The 16,984-nt window shown below is 39.8% G+C and overlaps 1 protein-coding gene across 2 annotated transcripts; it reads left to right on the forward strand.

Moving 5' to 3' along the window:
* The first annotated feature begins 527 nt into the window (after nt 1-527).
* On the forward strand, nt 528-16,970 carry LOC111650389 (uncharacterized). 2 transcript variants are annotated; one of them, XM_023400278.2, is made up of 10 exons: nt 528-696; nt 1,152-1,212; nt 1,331-1,404; nt 2,078-2,314; nt 2,624-2,685; nt 5,612-5,698; nt 6,046-6,218; nt 9,260-9,336; nt 10,235-10,369; nt 15,913-16,970. In XM_023400278.2, coding segments are annotated over exons 2-10 (1,068 nt in total). In that variant the 5' UTR covers nt 528-696; nt 1,152-1,211; the 3' UTR covers nt 16,135-16,970. The 2 variants fall into 2 exon arrangements, with proteins under 2 accessions (XP_023256046.1, XP_087028410.1); XM_087172284.1 differs by having other exon boundaries at nt 2,113-2,314.
* Nucleotides 16,971-16,984: the final 14 nt, after the last annotated feature.

A 16,984-nucleotide genomic window follows, 5' to 3' on the forward strand; every position in this document is an offset into this window, starting at 1 on the left:
TTATAGTATAAGGAACTTACACATAGAGTTTGACTGGCTATTAAATGATGCTGATGTCAAACTCAAAATAGCACACATGTAGAGAAAACAATATGGTAATAGTGAAATGTTGATAGTAAGAGCTGGTTTTATTAATTGGTCAGTTAATAATATGTTAATAAGTTCCCATTTTGTTGTTTGAATAACTTGCTTGACCTACTATGCTACACAACTATAAGTATCACATACATATCACATACCTACAGTGAAGGAGGTTTGGCACAACCTCTGGGTAAAGAAGAGCATAGTTAGGGTTGGGGTTAATTGATACTGAGGTATGCCACTGTGGGCAGTGGGCTGGTCGTGATGAAAAAGCATCCTGATGGGAAATGTCTGTGCGGTCCGACTGAGGCCTGTAAAAGCTGCTGGAATTGATCCATACCGCTGGTTTGTGCATAGACTGTAGGTTTGTACCAATGATGTTGTTCAGACTGAGGAGGGCAGCAATAAGCCATCGCAGCATTTAGTGTGCCGCACCAAAGAAGAAGAAGAAGAAGAACCACTGCATCTACGGTTGTTTTGCTTTTACTTGCACATGTAGGCTACGCGAAGAGAAAGCTCTGTGCTGCAGTGTAAATTGGCTTTAAGTGAAGTTTCCTTTTTATGTGAAACATGTAAAACGCACTTTGTGGCCAGCAGTGTTCACACTATTATTTGGTGAGTGAGTTTATTACGACTTCATCTTTTGCTACGATGCTAACTAGCCAGGTTTGCTAACAACAGTTCAAACGCAGCTTTCTAGTCCAGTCATAACATCATACATTTCAGCAAAAACACAGAGTCACTTATCGCCATCTGTCAGCAGTGGCTCTAATGTGTGAAGTCACATTGGTGTCACTCATGCGGACTGTTCACATTCCCCAGCGCATTTAATATACTGTGATACACTCAATATTTCCAGTTAAAAGAAGGAAAGCGGAGTAGCAGCGCTCCATGACGTGAAATAACTCATAGTTGGAGGTGGTGTTGAATGTTGTTGAACTGAGGTCAGAGGTCATGTGTGTTACAAAGCTCTTTTGGTATGTGTGTGATCTAGGGTAGGGCGAATATGCTCATACGTTCGGGCTATCTTATCTTATCATAAACAAGGCTGTTTACTGTCATTCTCATAGGCTCTCTGTACTGAGATACCTTAACCTTACCACACAGGGAACCAACATCATTCCTTCAACAGTAAGTGAAAATAATTCTTATAAAACAGTGTTGTGGTGTCTTCACCCCACTAATCCTGTCTATTCAATCCACTTCCTGTCCATATCAAATGTTTGAATAAAAGTTTTGTTTTTCGCAGTGGCTTATCGACACAGTCGAAAATCAATTAGAGAAGCGTATGAAGAGCACTTCACGCCGATTGATATAAGAGAGGTAAGTAAAGATTTTGTTTTGGATGGCAAATATCAATTAGTTAGACTAAGGACCTTGGTAATCAGTGAAAAGAACTGATTAGTTATCAGTATCCGGACACTGTTATTGTTGTTCCTTAAGTTGCAGTCTTGAGATTTGCCTCCTATGACTGCGGTAGGTGTAGTGTTATTTTCAGTCACTTTTTGTTCTTTTGTAAGTTACTGTTTAGGATGATATTGATGTTGTAATCACCTCTCATGACACTTTTTTTTAAAATCACATTATGTATAATGCTGTATGTATATTGTATGTATAATAATGACTAATGCTGTGCACGCTGTTGTAATTAAATTTGTCTGGCTAAAATACATAAAAAATATTATTTGTGTTCTCAAATACCATGAACCAAGCTAGTCTTTGAGACCCTTAGACTGTAGAATGAATTGTATTTGATTGATTATCGAATGACTTTAATGATGATACTTACAAACATTCTATGTCTACAAATTGAATCTTGTGTCAGGAACAGTTTAATCTTCAAACAATTTACATTCAGTGTCTGAATTAGGGAGATGCAGTCTACACCGCCTGTAGCACTTATAATTCATTATTATTTTAAGAGTTGTTCCTATTTGGATTCACTCTTGTACTGGGTAGTGATGCTTACAGAGTGAAATGTAATGTGTCCTGGCAGGTGAAAGTTCATCGAGTTGTCAATATTGTTGAAAGGAGGAGCTCTATGCCTCGGCCGGGGTTGGAATATGACAGAGGTTTTAATGATGACCAGTGGTATGGTGGTCCTCGAAATTACCAGGATGCAAGAGAATGTCACGATGAAAGCAGTTACCCGCCCAACGATCGTCGATACTTTGACGAAAACCCCAACTTTGGCAACTTTCGCAGAAATTCCCCACCCCCACCCCCAAGAAATGTAAGAAACCTGTGGTATGCATGTTTTCTCAACTAAATTCTGTTTTGTCTTAAATAAAATCATAGTACTATAGCCAAAGTGTGTGTTTTAGTGATGTATTATCTGATCATTTTTAGCTGATCAAATACAAACATCAAGAAATGGCATACTGATGTGTATGACTCTAACCAAAGTATCTCAGAAAGTTAACAACAGAATGGCATTAGTTTTAATGCATTAGTTTAATTAGGTTCTTGTTTGCTTTTTGTAGTTCCCAATAATGCACTAGCGTTTCCCAATTAATGTTGTAATTGTGATTTTTGTTTTCAGGAGGGCCTGTACTCCCAACAGGGTTATGGCAGAGATGATTTGAGGCATCAATTAGACTCAAGGTAATTTATCTAGTCTTCTTTTTTAAAATGTTTGAAATTTGTTAATTAATTAATTTTTGTTTGTCCCATCCTGTTAATTTCAGATAGTCAGTTGCTTCACCGAATTATTTGTGTAATGCATCAAACTGACCTGTAGGTGGAGGCAGAGTTCTGTGTATTGAAAAGAGAATATTATTAGCTTGATTTATTGACCCTCATAGCATGTGTCTTTCTTTCCATGTAATATTGAAATAAAAAGGGTTAACCACAATAAGCATAAAACCACTTTAGATTATAAATACTTTCCCTTTACATTCCACCCAAGACAATATAAGAATAGAACATCAATCAGTATAAATTGTTGCAAACAAAGTTCTGCTTTGGAAAATAGATTTAGGAAGCATATCTCAATTATCTGTGACCACACTGCTCTTAAGGTAAATTTAAGAGCTTAACCCCACACAGAGCAGGTAAGTCCAACAGTTCTAACTCCTACATCAACACACACTCTTTTCGCCCTGGCCACTTCAACATACCAACCGTTTACGGGCCCAGGCCCCCTTTTTCCAGGAGTCATACCAGGCTAGAGAGAGGGACAAAGGGCACTAGTGTCTACTCACTCAGCCAAACAACCCACCCCCCACCCTCTACCCCACCCTGAGAGGAAAAACAGCTGGACCACTCCTCCTTCAGTCAGACACCCACACACGTCTCAGATATTCTGAGCAGTTTATATGTTGTTGTTTTTTTTTTCGTTTTTTGTTTTACGTCATTTTTGCATGACATTCAAATTTGTGTCAGATATTATAAGGTTTATAAATTTACCAGTAATTACGAGAATTTGCAAAGTTCGAAATTAACTTAAAATGCCTCTGCTGTATAGCAGCTGAGGTACATATTGGCCAAATTATTTAAAGGGTGAAAACATGCTTACTATTAAAAAACATTTAGTCTACCTAAAGTGCAAATTTAGGCCCATGATATACGATAGGTACTGTGATTCCTGGAGTTTTCTGGAACCATAAACACACTGTCAAGATTTATATTCTGCCACCTGTGAACAATTTTGCACATGCGTTGGTGGGTATTCTGAGGTGGTGATCACATTTAATTGAAGTGTTTGTGACACATTCAACATGGACAACAGCTCAACCTGGTTGATTTTTGATTTATCATAATGTTTTGGGTCTTGGCAGTGTACATGATAGTGACATTGAATGACAACTCGTCAGGCTCAAGTTGCATCTCTCGTGACTCTAACATATGTTTAATAAAAAAAAAAAGTTTATGCTTCAGCTTCTCCTGTCAAGAGGCAGCTGATTGTCTCTCCCATGTCTGTCCCATCTCCCAGACAACAAAGCAGGATGTCTGTCTGTAGGATTCATTTTTGCACAAGGCACTTCAGTGGCTATGTAGACAAGGGGGCAAATATAAAATGACACTTTTAACCCTAGCATGAGACCAGTCATACCAGGCTCTCTAAGCCCATGCAGGGACACACACTAATTGGGACGAATGGCGTATCCTCAGCGGCTACATGTAAAGTTTCAGTAGCTACGCTATGACCCCTTACCATACAGCTATAAAGCAAACTTTAGCGTTGTGGGATAAACACAAGCAGTGCGTCAAGGTCATAAAGTTTACTGCAAAGTCTTAGTCACACACACTTGAATCACTTTTCTTGCACCCTTGAGGAGGTTTTGCCCACAGATCATGAAAAGACTTAACAGCCTGACGTACAGCCCCAAGTTATGAGTCACTGTCTTAATAAACAGTCTCAAGCTACCGTGGTAAATTAAGCGTTTTCTTGTGTTTGTGCAGTGCATTTATAAATCCATCCAGTTAATTGAATCTTGGTTGTTTTTTGTGCTGTGTCTAGTCATCAAAGAAATCAAAGGGAAGGAAGATGCAAATATTAGCAGTTGTTATTATTAGTTTGTTTTATCTCTAAGGAGGCACAATTATTTTTAGGCTTCATGACTCTGCAAATTATTGCATTGGCCTTTTCATTTCTTAGTTTGATGACTGCCAGTGTCAAGAGAATTCTTCATATGGAAAATTTCTGCCTTGGCAATAAGGCCTGACCTTTTAAATGTGTGTAAGTTCTGGTTGAATGTCTGCCTGATAAAAGCTTGATTTACCTTCTATAGAGTTCTTTTTTCCTAAATAAAGTACACCACTTTGTTTCTGTACCCTAGCCTTTTGATGTTCGTTTTTTACTGCACGGATGGCAATTCAGTGTTTGGCAAATGGCAGGTTGAGTCTTGGCTACTTCAAACACACCATGAGTCGTAAAAGTTTTAGGTCTTGTTAGACCTGCTCTTTGTTTGAGATGTGGCTCGAGTTCAGGCAGAGGTCGTGACAACCAGGTGCCTTTGGGTCATTTATACCTCTGGACCTAAAGGTTGCTGTTCAGACACAGGCTTTTCTTTGAGTCTGGAAAATCATAAAAACGAGTTGCAGTGAACAGTGAAATTTCACCACTTACTTTAGATAATTGCTCAGAAATTGGTCATTACATTACATGGTTGAAGGTAGCAGTGTGTTGTAACGTCAGCTCCATATTTAGCTTGCGCATGGCTATGCCTACAATTGAAGACAGATAGTAGTGAAAGAAGACCAAACTCGGTCAGCCAACTGTGGCTCGTGGCAAAGTGGAAGATTGCCTCCATTCCACAAATTGATCAGTGTGCCACAGTGCCCTGCTGAGTCTGAATTTAAGTCTTGGTGGTTTTGCCTTCTATTTATTCTGTTTCCATTACCCATTCAAAAGTGTACACTGACAAATACTTCTGCTTCTTAAACCAGTAAGTGATGACAATGATGCATTCTGAATTTGCACTCATTATGCTCTTGATTTGTTTATCATGTTTTGCCTCGACCTTTGTTTACAGAGCAGCTTTGCGAGCCAATATTATTTTCAGTCTGTATTTTTGATGTTTTTCAGGAACAATGGCAGACCTATCCCCTATTACCGCAGCAGAGGTCGAGGGTCAGGCCCTCCTCGGAGGCCAGTTCTGGACAAAAAAGCCAAGTCAGTCCCCTCACATTCATATGGTTTTATACTATACAGTAAATCAGCCGCCAGCTCTGGAAGTAGGCAGGGTTGGAAATCAGTTGTCTAGTTTTTGATGGAAGGGGTGATATTCCATTCAGAATTGATCATTTTGGTCTATAAAGAGCATTGTTATTCCACATGCTATTGTATTAATTGATATTCAAATGCACAATTTATTGCCCACTCTTAAATTGTACTGATAAAAATTAATATCCGGTGTAAAAGCTTTTCATAACGGGAAACATTATGTTTACCAACAACCTGTCGCATGCCCGCAGGTCTTCTCTTGTATCTTACGCTTTGATTGTTGCCTATTTCCGTAGAGAAGACCATGATGACTACAGGATCTCTCCGCCTGTTGCAATCATGCGTGACCGCTCACCTCCTCCCACCGGAAGAAGAGAAGCCCAACCACCTGTACATGGGCGCTCTGGGTCAAATACCAGCAACAAGAGTTTCTCCCCTGAAAGGGACAAAGGCTCAAACCAGCAGAGGCGTAAGTATTATGTCACAATTACAAAAAAGGGCCCAGCACACCAGTACTAATGATCAACGGTAAATGCGATGCACTTATATAGCGCTTTTCAAGTCTTAGAGACTCAAAGCGCTTTACAATACATGCCATATTCACCCATTCACACACACATACATACATACATCACACCCATACAATGATGGAGCAGCCATCATGGGCAATTTGGGGTTCAGTTTATTGCCCAGAGACACTTCGACACGCAGACTGGAGGAGATGGGGATCGAACCACCGCCTGTCTGATTAGTCAACGACCCACTCTACTTCGTGAGCCACAGCCGTTAAATGTACATGTAACACCATCTAAATTTACATAGCAAATATTGAACTGTTCCCTGTTTGTTGTCATAAAACTGTTATGCCTTAGATATTTTAGCAATCCTTCTATCATCTTCATCTAATGTTGATCAGGCAGAGAAAAGGTAAAACTTGTCACCTTTTCAAATGCGTCAGGGCATTTTCCTGCTCTATTGTCCACCTTTGCTTTCAAATCTTTTGCGCACAACTACGCAGTAATAGCTGCCTAGCTGCTTGACCTGCTGCCCTAGTGGATAGTATGACGTCCAGTTACAAAGCTCCACTCTGAAATACATGTCACTCTGTGATTGGCCACAGCATGAAAAAGCTGAAGGAGCATAGATGAATGGGAGAGCAAGTAGCCAGTAGAGTTTTGAATTTGTAAACCTTTATCTAAAACGTTTGTTCTTGCAGGTGTTATACCTGCTGTCATTTTCCCATCTTAAAGAAACATATGTATAATTACAATGTGTAAAGGAATTAAGCCATTCCAGGTGAAGCATCTGTTTTCAGAGGTGTAGTGTGAGGGGCCAGGGTATGCTGAAACACGTTAAGATGTTAATTACACTAACACCACGTATTTTTAGAGGCTGGGAAAAAGGATACCCTTGGTTTATTGGGGTGGTTTGGCTTTGGGTTCAGAACCTGACCTTTTCCTCAGTGAGAAAGTGGTTCATGTGCTGGCTTAACAATGTCTTCAGAATCACTTTGGGTCTGTCATTTTACACGCTCTCTTTTGTGACTTTCACAGGCTTCAGAACTTTAATTAACAATGCTGAGCTAATGAAATTTATGAATTCAGTCTGAGGGAAAGAAGTGTGGACAGCAATTTCTCCAGTGCTTTGGTTTCCAAGATGCATAAACATATTAATGTCTTGAAAACTTAGCTCTATGTGGTACCACCCTTTGAAGATGCAATAAAACAGTTGTACCTCCCAGCTCCACATACATCTGGGACACTAATTAGGGCAGCAGAGCAAAGTACACAAAAATAGGGGTTTGGTGATAGGGTGTGTGTACCAGGCTTTGTCATACACAGGGAGGATCTTTACAATGTCTTTTTACAAATCTTGATTGATGATGACTATTATTAGTGAATAAGATTAGGTCTGTTGCCACGTATGCCGCCATCCGCAAGGCTTGGTGTAGGGTGCGTTTGAAAGGCCGTTTGAAACTTGGTGGACTGGACTCCAGCTATGAAAACTGGTTGCTACGGTGTGGAGTTCCACTTAAGGTGCGTCTCCAGGAACTACTGAGTAATGTCCAGGAACTTTCTCAGGGCTAAAAGTTCCTCCTGCGCATTTTTCTGAGCATGGCCAAAGCCCCGGGAACATTAAGCAAAATAAGTCCACTGACGTATCAAAAGGAAATTGGTTGCCTGTTAAGTCAGTTGTTACATGTGATGATAATATGTATATGTGATGATGACAGATAAAGCAAAAATGGACAACAAAGCCGAGACTTCAGTGTCAGTCCATTGGTTGTAAAATCTGTTGGGCTGCTCCATCCTGATTATTGTCGTTCACAAACTACAAGCAAAGCAAGGCGTTTGCACTTGTGTTTTTAAAAATGCTGGGTGTATAACAGTGATGTGGAAAATGCTTCCATAGATGACCAATCAGCGATGTTTCGCACACAGTTTTCAACTACATCTTTAATTTCGCACATTGACCATATGCGGTCCGGCCATATGCTAAGTTTTGACCTTGTCTTGTTGTAAGTGAAACTGACAATCTGAGAAGCAGAACCCATTTTATACAGCAGTTGGCCGAACTATCCTGCTCATGACCACTTTCAGTTGTGTGTACAAATGAGGTCAACACAATGAATAACCTTCAAGCAGAGACTGTCTGACTGTGTGCACTGATAATTATTGCATCAGTCTCCTGTGTTTGATAGCATGCCAATTGTGGCCATTCAAAATAGCTATAAAAACTTGCCTTTTGACACGATGTCATATTGAAAAGTTTGTTTTAAGCACGCCCCAGCCTGAACACTGTTGTTTGTGTGTATACTCCATAGTCCCACTGAGGGACTTCAATTAAGATGTTTTACCTTGGCTTACTCTAATAACAATGGGAGATTCCTTCAATAAAAACAAATAACTTGACTATATTTATTTTGTTCTAGACACATTGGAGCCAGCAGAGTACAATATTTCAATTTAGGCACAGCTGAACTCCTCGGCCACTATTGTGTGGGAGGCTCCAACAAGGGAGTATTAAAAAAAACAAAACAATGATTTATACTTTTCGGTTGCTTCGTAATGCCTTGGTGTCACGATTGTTCACAATATAAGTGACTGATTATTTAATTTCTCACAGTAGAAAGTAATTGTTCCCTATTGTATTTTTAAAATTCTTATCTTATGGCATTTTTGCAGAGAGTTAAGGAGTGTGTATAGAGAGAGGGGAATAAAATACAACTCAGGTTCCCATCCAGATTTGAAACAGGGATGCTGCAGTTTACGTGGCAATCGTCCCAGACCCCCGACCCACCAGGATGCTCCCCTGGGGTTTATTTTAGTACTGTGCAAAATTAAATAAAAGAATGCTATGGTAACCCTCATGTATTCTTTAGATCGCCCTGTTTTTATGGGTGTCTTCCCTTTGTCAGAACTTTGTGTTTTCCGTGATAATTAGGATGATTTTCTGCCTGTTTGCTCACCGTTCTTTATATTTCCTTCTTTCTTAATATTTTGTCTGTAGAAAAGCCAAGTGTGCTGACAAGTCACACTCCCAGCAGCTCTGTGGAGGGGTCTCCTCACAGCTCAGGGTCTTCAAAGGTAAAAGAGCTAGTAATGCTCGGACAAGAAACATGTTGCATGAGAAAAATAAAATACAGTAGCATCTTCCTTATTGTATTCTTGCACCTAATGTAAGGGCTGGGAAAAAATTTCCCAGTTAATGTGAGTTGTGTAGAGGTGTGATGGAATATCAATATACTGCAATTACAAGGAGTAATAGTTTGTCTAATTCACCTAATTCTTGTGGCCCACACAAAGGGCATTCTGTTTGTGTTCATTATAGTCTCTGATTTCGTGTAGCCTGACATGGATATTTAACAATGAAATATTCATGACATTTTTATGTAGTCTATGATGAATCACTACCCACCTGCACAAACCCGAGAATGCAGCAGCTAGAACAGGATAACCATAAATACTATTAAATGCTGGTGTAAAACAAAAAGAACACAAAGACATGAAGTCATCACATCACGCACAGGTTTATATTATTGGATTAATTATCCTTTTTCAAACACTGTTTACATGTGCATTATTATGCAGTGATAATTTAACTTTAACATATAAAGATAAAATACATTATTTGTAGTCAGTGGGCCAAAAACACCAGTATGTTACTGTAAAGACTTAAATAACATTTCATGGACATTTAGTTTATGTTTCCTTTCATTGCAAGTGTAACTAATGCATTTGTTTTCACTGGGTCTTCACTTTGATCTTTGGCTGTAAGGGTCCTTTAACCAGATAGATGTACTGTATTTGGCACCTCCATGTCTGTTTACTGTTGACATGTGGCATGCATAATGAGACGTGTATGAAAACAAGAACTCAACACCCGTAAGAGAGCAGAGTTGTCTCTATTTGAAACACTTTGAAATCAGAACCAGTTTCTAAACCTGGTGACCTCAGCTCTAACCCTTAACCTTTGGCCCGCCAGGAAAAAACTCCTGCCTCTGTAGCGGATTCAGAAGAGGTGGTGGCTGCCAGCATGGAGCCAAAGCCGACACCAAAGGAAGACTTCAAGACTCGCCGGTTGGAAGCCATTAAGGCTAAGGCTCTGGAAATTGAGAAGGTAGATTTGATCCATGAAAATCCATGAATTCTCTTGACTCGTTGCTTCTGCTATAATATAGCTTTATTTAACCAAGTATCAGCTATTTCTGTTCTTAAAACAACTGGGAAAATCTGCCAATGAGGGGAGATTGATTTTCTTGTTTCCACTACAAACCTTTACATTATTTTCCTAATAATAAAGGAGCAATCTGCTTTGTTCTGTCTTGTTTCAAGATACCGATATTCATATTGAAAACGGTCTTGAAAATAGAGAAACACAAATAAGGGAAACTGTGGACTGACTTTATTGGCATTTTCTTATTATGACATTCATTTTGTGTTCAGCCTTTTCATTCTAACATGAGGCTGACCCCTTATTGGCCTTGATGACCCTGAATATCCAGAGTCACAGTGACTACACAGGACATGAGCACAGGTCAGGGAGGGTGTCAGTGGGCAGATGTTGAGAGATTAAAGTGGTGCCCTACTACAGCACTGAGTGGTGCAGATTCTGAACCGCATTGTTTATTTTACTTGTTTTAAAAAAAAAAAAAAATCTGTTTTGTAAACTGCAGCTGGAAAGTTGTAGCCACAACAGACTGAGGTCCTTATTGGGTTCACCTTATCGTGTAGGTGCCCCTTGTTACATGTGTGAGCTCTACCCTGATATCGAGGTGGGTCATGTATCCAGTCAGTGATTTTACACTAGCTGTATAATGTCGCTGACAGTATTGTATCCGATGAAGTATTTGCTGGTGTAAAGAAGGAGGATGAGTCAGCAGAACAATCCTTAGCACCTCAGGTTTTGACGCATCTTGTGGCCTGCTATTTGGAGTCGCACTCCTTTCCCTCCCCTTCATCGCTCTCCGCTACAGTACCACTTATCTGTTCCCGTTAAAGCAGGGCAGGAATTGCCCTGCAGGATGCAGGCGGCCCACCCACAGTGTGGTACGTCTCCTGGCATAAGACACATGCTTACCCTGCCATTTCCAACTGCTTCTACAGACGTGGTGAGAGAAACCAAAACCTCTACAGTGTCTTTACTGTAACATCTGCCCTGGGCTCAGTTAAACACACACTGATCCGTCACTACGGTGGATTGACAAACTGAGCAGATCTGTAGTGGGCAGAGCTGGACCTCAGATCTCCTTAAACTTGTTTGAAGGAGCTGCAAAAAACAAGCCTGTTACATTCACAACAAACGGAACTACGACATCCTTGTTTTATTTTTTGTCTCTCCTAATTTTCCTATTTTTCAGCAAGGTCTTGATACTGTGTATACAACCGTGTTCCATAGGAAATGGATTTGTCACACCAGCAAAGCTCATTGTTTTTTTTCAGCCAAGAGCTTGTAATGCATACTCTCTGTGGGTGTTTCAAGGTTATAAAGGAAATCAGAAACCTCAAACACAATCATTGACACAGTAAACATCCATGCTTATGAGACTGTTGGTCATAACATGTTTCAAAATGCTAAATCATTTCATAACGGGCCTAAATACCAATGTGTCGTTTTGTAAGCCTTCATCACATCATCTCATTTTCTTTTTTTCCGATGCAACAGAGGACCAGCGGAGCTCTTTGTAGGGACCACAGAACAAATCAGCGCTGGTAAAAAAGCATCTCCAACAATAGGAACTCAGAAAATATCCATTCAAAACATAACTAAGTGCCTGGGAGTGATTTTCAGAGGAGTCCGTTCATCATCTCAATCAGTGCAAATGAAACATATCCATTTCAACTATTAGCCCCTCCATCGAGAGGTCCGGTTTGCAGCTTGAGTGATTAAAATGGCTCTTTTAATATCCCCTAATGTGTACCAGCCCTCAAGTCATTACTCTACTTCCCTTATTATGCAGGACCCCTGCCGGCATCAGTGCTCATTTGAAGAGAGCCTCACTAAATGTCTATGTGAGTGCCTTATGCATAATCTCACTCAAACCCTTAACTTCCCAGCCCCCACACCGTATCCAGGCACACACTCCTGTCGGTATGTTCACAATTTGGACCTCCACAAACATCCGATTTGGGCAGAAGCCCACTTTTTAAGGCTCCTCCTGAAGGCCCCTAGTGGCTCCAGCCCCGTCCTGTGTGGCCCCTTAGTATCAGGCTTAAAGATCAGCTCATGGCTCCTACTCTAGGGAGTGAACTTAGGCAGAACCTCCCTGCAACCTTTTCTCACAGCATAAAGAGCACACTCAGGTCAAAAGCACCCTTCCTGTTTGTTCAAGTAACATGGGAGCAGCTTTTACAAAAATAGTTGGCCGTTTGAAGTCAGTCTCCTATTGTTTAGTACTGTAATAAATGTGGAGTGATGCCCTTCATCTCTAATAAATTTACACGTATAGCCATGTAAATGTGCGCACTTTATCGCTCACTGTCCATCCATCTTAATATAGAGTTCGTAGTTCATTGTAAGGCCACTTTTTCCAACCCTTTCCTCATCCTATTGTGAAGCTTTCAAGTGTGTAAAAGTGTGTACATGGGATATAATGAAGTGAAAATGTAATCACTGTCAACAAAGGCTGTAGCTTGGGAAAAGCTTAGGAAGGTTTTGTTTTGAAAGATGGCAAACATAATCAACCCTAAGTGATTAGAGGGATACTGGTTTGTGGGACATACACCACATGTTTGTGTCTCATTTAGCCCTTGTTTCGTCTCACATCTTAAAACCTGGAACCAATTTTTGCTCCTCCCAAATAATGCTCACTGAGAGAAAATATTTAACAAAGGAGAAGTCTGCACTTTAAGAGGTATGGGTGTAGAAATCCACCTGAAATCATGGTGTGTTATTACATAGATTATGTAACAGAAGGTTCATAATCAACCAAGATGGGACAGCTAATACTGTGCACAGACAGAGAAGAAAACCCTTATTGTTGAAAGAAGTTGACCCTGAGCTCAGCTGGCCACACGTGTCGTGAGCCTCTCACTTCCTTGTGGTCGGCGGTGAGGACTATCATTATGTGGGGCCACGAATTCGCTTGACATGACCTGCAGACGTTAAAGCATCAGCCTGGGTCCAAACATCTCCCACAGTCTGGGATATTTCTGTCTAAATCTTCTTGACTTGCCCTCCCCATGCATTTGTACAGCGATAATAACCTGTATTGTTTTAATATTCATAGTCATAATATTATTCTACCCTACCATAACATTTGATTCATTTTTTTTTTCCTTGTGCAGACAGCACTCTAAATTCATGTACTGTCGCACAGAATGTGGGTTAGGGATGCAGGAATGAATAGATAAGTTAGAATCAGCTATCTGAACATGCTGTAGCTGGTTCAGCAGGGGAATTATCAGGGGAAGAAGAACTGAACTCATGTAGGAGCTGGAGGCATTGCAGTGTTTTTTTTTTTTTTTTTAACATCATTGTAATTATCAGGTGGAGCACAAAATAGAGACCCTTCATTTTCTCCCACTAGATTTTGTGTGTGTAACTTTATAATTTCACATCACCTTCTGTAGCCGTCTCTGGTCCCAGTCTGACACACAACAAATTGTGCATCTGGGTTGTTTTTCATCGCCAGCAGGTTCTCAGTGGCGTCTCTCAGCCTTCTGCTTTTTAAGCATGGGACCTTTCTTTGGCTTGAAAACACAGTGAGTGGTTCTCATGTAGTGAATTGTTTCCAGCCTCATTGTTCCAAACTGAATGCCATAGTATTTTTGTTTCTTTTGACCTTTTCTGTGTGTTCAAAGTCCCAACCAGCTCAGCTTTGATGGAAAACACAATCTTGATACTGACAGTGGCATACTTCTTGTTTCTCCCAGTCCTGCACTGGATTCTTTTTCCTTTCTCACTCAGTAATGGTGGTCGCACTCCCGTAGATCGTATGTAGTGTATTGCCATGTTGCGGACACTTATTTCGCTGAAAAACCCTCAAGAAATTTTCATCTAGTACATTTAAGTCATGTGAATGTGATGGAATTAATTTGCAAAAGCTCTCGTGATCACTACACAAGTTGATGGATACATGATCATGTGTTAGCCGAGATACACATTATGTAATGTGTATCTAGGCACAGAAACAGCAGTTGCGGTTTTAAATTTCACCATAACTGACAGAACCCTGGAATAAAGCCGTTTAACCTCACATTCTGCTTAAGGCTGGACACTGATTTAAGTTGACAGGCAGCATTTTTCTTGTCAAAATTACCAAAGCTGATGGCTTACGTTTTATTGCATTTAACAGAAAGTTAATGTTAGATGAGATACTGTCATCTATTTTTTGTTCTACTACAAAGGCCTGCACAGCCCACATTCCTGTGATGGCTATGGAGCTGAACATGATGCAGATATACAGTACCTCTATGGGAGATAAACAGTTTGACTAAGTCACTGCTTTGAAGAATTAGGTTCTATTTCCTGACACTTGAGTAAAATTGACTAAGAGTGACTGGTTTCCATCTGATCAAGTGATTTCATGCAGCCAATCAAATCAAAACTTATTAAAGAGAGATGATAATATCAATGTTTTTGGAGGTGAACATGTCCTTAATGGTTACATACATGTGTCTGTTTGTATGTAGACATTGTGTAATATGTAGAGGTAATTGGATTCGATGTCTTGTATTGGACAGCAGAGTGGTTGTTTTTGAGCCACAGCAACACATTCTGTCTGCCCGAGTGACTCTAATTTGAAGGGAGAGGTGATGTGGGCTGCATTAACTCAACTCTGGAGGACCCCGTTGTCCCAAACTGCTCCTTGACGGGCCAGTGTAGCCCTAAACCTCTAGGCAGCTTCAGTATAGGGCCCCACATTTAGCCTTTTCTCCCCAGGTGATAAAGATGTTGTGAGCTTGCACCTGGGACTCTAATAAAGAACTTTACAGCCGTTTTGGGTCGGCAGTAAAATCTGTGAGGGATGTGAGGGAGAGATTGTTACAATGGGGTGTGAAAGAATGCTACAGCACCACTAACATACTCTGACACCTCATGTTCCTTTTGTTATGGGCGGACATGCACTTGAATAGGCTCGCTTACACACATCCACACACCTGTTTCCCGGAATATAGCAATTTAACAGAACTAGGTTAATTAAGTTCACAGGCGTTGATACAAGAGTCAATGTCTGTAGAATTCAAAGAGTTGTCAGATGGAGCTGCTCACTTGTTTGTGAGGGCATTTTAAATAATATCACTTACTTAAGAATTTCATTTAATACACAATTTATTTTTGATACGTGTACCTATGTGGATAAAAAAAATATACTTTGAGGTGTGTGATGTTGTAATTTGCAAATTTGCATGACAAACAAACAAATGTTGAACTGTGAAGAGCAAAATGTGTGTGTGTTTTGAGTGTGGGTTGAAAGCCATAATTATTGCTATTTCTTGTGAATCATAAGAAAGAAACATCACTCTCAAGTTGATTGACAAACCTGTTTTTGATTATGATCAGAAAAGACCAAATGTTTATTTTCAGCTTCAATGATTAAATAACCCTTTACTTTATAGATGGACCAGCCTATAACATGTCATGATTTATTTGTACACTATATACATATCATTGTATCATTATGAATATTAAAATTCCTGACGTGATTGTTATATGTGCAGCATTACAGGCAGGACTGTGAGACATTTCGCACGGTGGTGAAAATGTTGGTGGCCAAGGAGCCCAGTTTGGATAATCTGCTGCAGGCTCCGCTGGATGAGAACCTGTCTGAGATCAAACAGCGCTGCCTAAATGACCTCAGGCACTTTGTGAAGGAGCTGGACGAAGTATTAGAGCAGCCGGACACTTCAGCAGACGCCACAGGTCACAAAACACTAGAGTAATAATATGGAATTTTTATCATCTTATTTCTGAGATAAGCAGAAGATTTCCCTATTAGAATTGAACAAATTTTTAACCAAAAATTTTTTCTACTTCTTGTATTTCAATTATGTTCTTTAATCAAATAATAGTACCAGTGATTGGTTTTTAAAAAAAAAAAGAAAAAAAAGAAGAAAGTATCAGATGCAAGCAATTTTTCACTTCCTGCATCATAAATATGATTTAAGACTCAATACCAGATGAAATAATTGTTGAAATGGATATGTTGTTACAATGAAATATACCTTTAGTATTTTGAGAAAGGAGCTGTCTGCTGGAGAAAAATGCACAATATACAATTCCAGCTATGAAATTAATCATGTTGTGGAAAAACTGCCAAATATTACTACATTCAGTTGATTACAGATGACATTTTATATTGACATAAGTTAAATGTTTGATCATTAAAGCAGGCTTGGTGGCAGAGGCTTGCTCTTATTGTTGAACCCTACTGATAAGAGCCCTCGCAGAAAGAATGAGTGAAATAATGCAACTTTCCTATTACAGTATTTTCTCAGTTGTATTGATATGTATTGTTCTGCTCTTCCAGCATCTTCATTTCTTGCAGCTGAGGCTGGCTAGATAATGCTAAGTGTAACACAAGTATTCTCAAACTAGTATCAAAGGGTCCAACTCTCCATGGTGTTTTGCAGTGCAGAACTTTTCTGTATAGAGATGATGTGTAGATCATTATTTGTATTATGTGTAGATCATGCATTTTTGTCTTTTGTTGAGTTTAACTGAACAACTTGTGAATATTTCCTTTTAGATTATTTGTAAATAAAAGGCCATGAATTAAGTGATGACACCTCT

This window comes from Seriola lalandi, unplaced genomic scaffold (genome assembly GCF_002814215.2).
Source record: "Seriola lalandi dorsalis isolate HSWRI2012SDOR001 ecotype SW California unplaced genomic scaffold, Sedor1 jcf7180002052274, whole genome shotgun sequence".
Classification (NCBI taxonomy): Eukaryota; Metazoa; Chordata; class Actinopteri; order Carangiformes; family Carangidae; genus Seriola; species Seriola lalandi.

What these genes read in the sequence shown, in the direction of transcription:
- LOC111650389 (XM_023400278.2), top strand. An exon ending in AGGCATCAATTAGACTCAAG is followed by an intron (nt 2,686 to 5,611) that starts GTAATTTATCTA and finishes GATGTTTTTCAG; the next exon opens with GAACAATGGCAGACCTATCC. An exon ending in AGGCTCTGGAAATTGAGAAG is followed by an intron (nt 10,370 to 15,912) that starts GTAGATTTGATC and finishes TTATATGTGCAG; the next exon opens with CATTACAGGCAGGACTGTGA.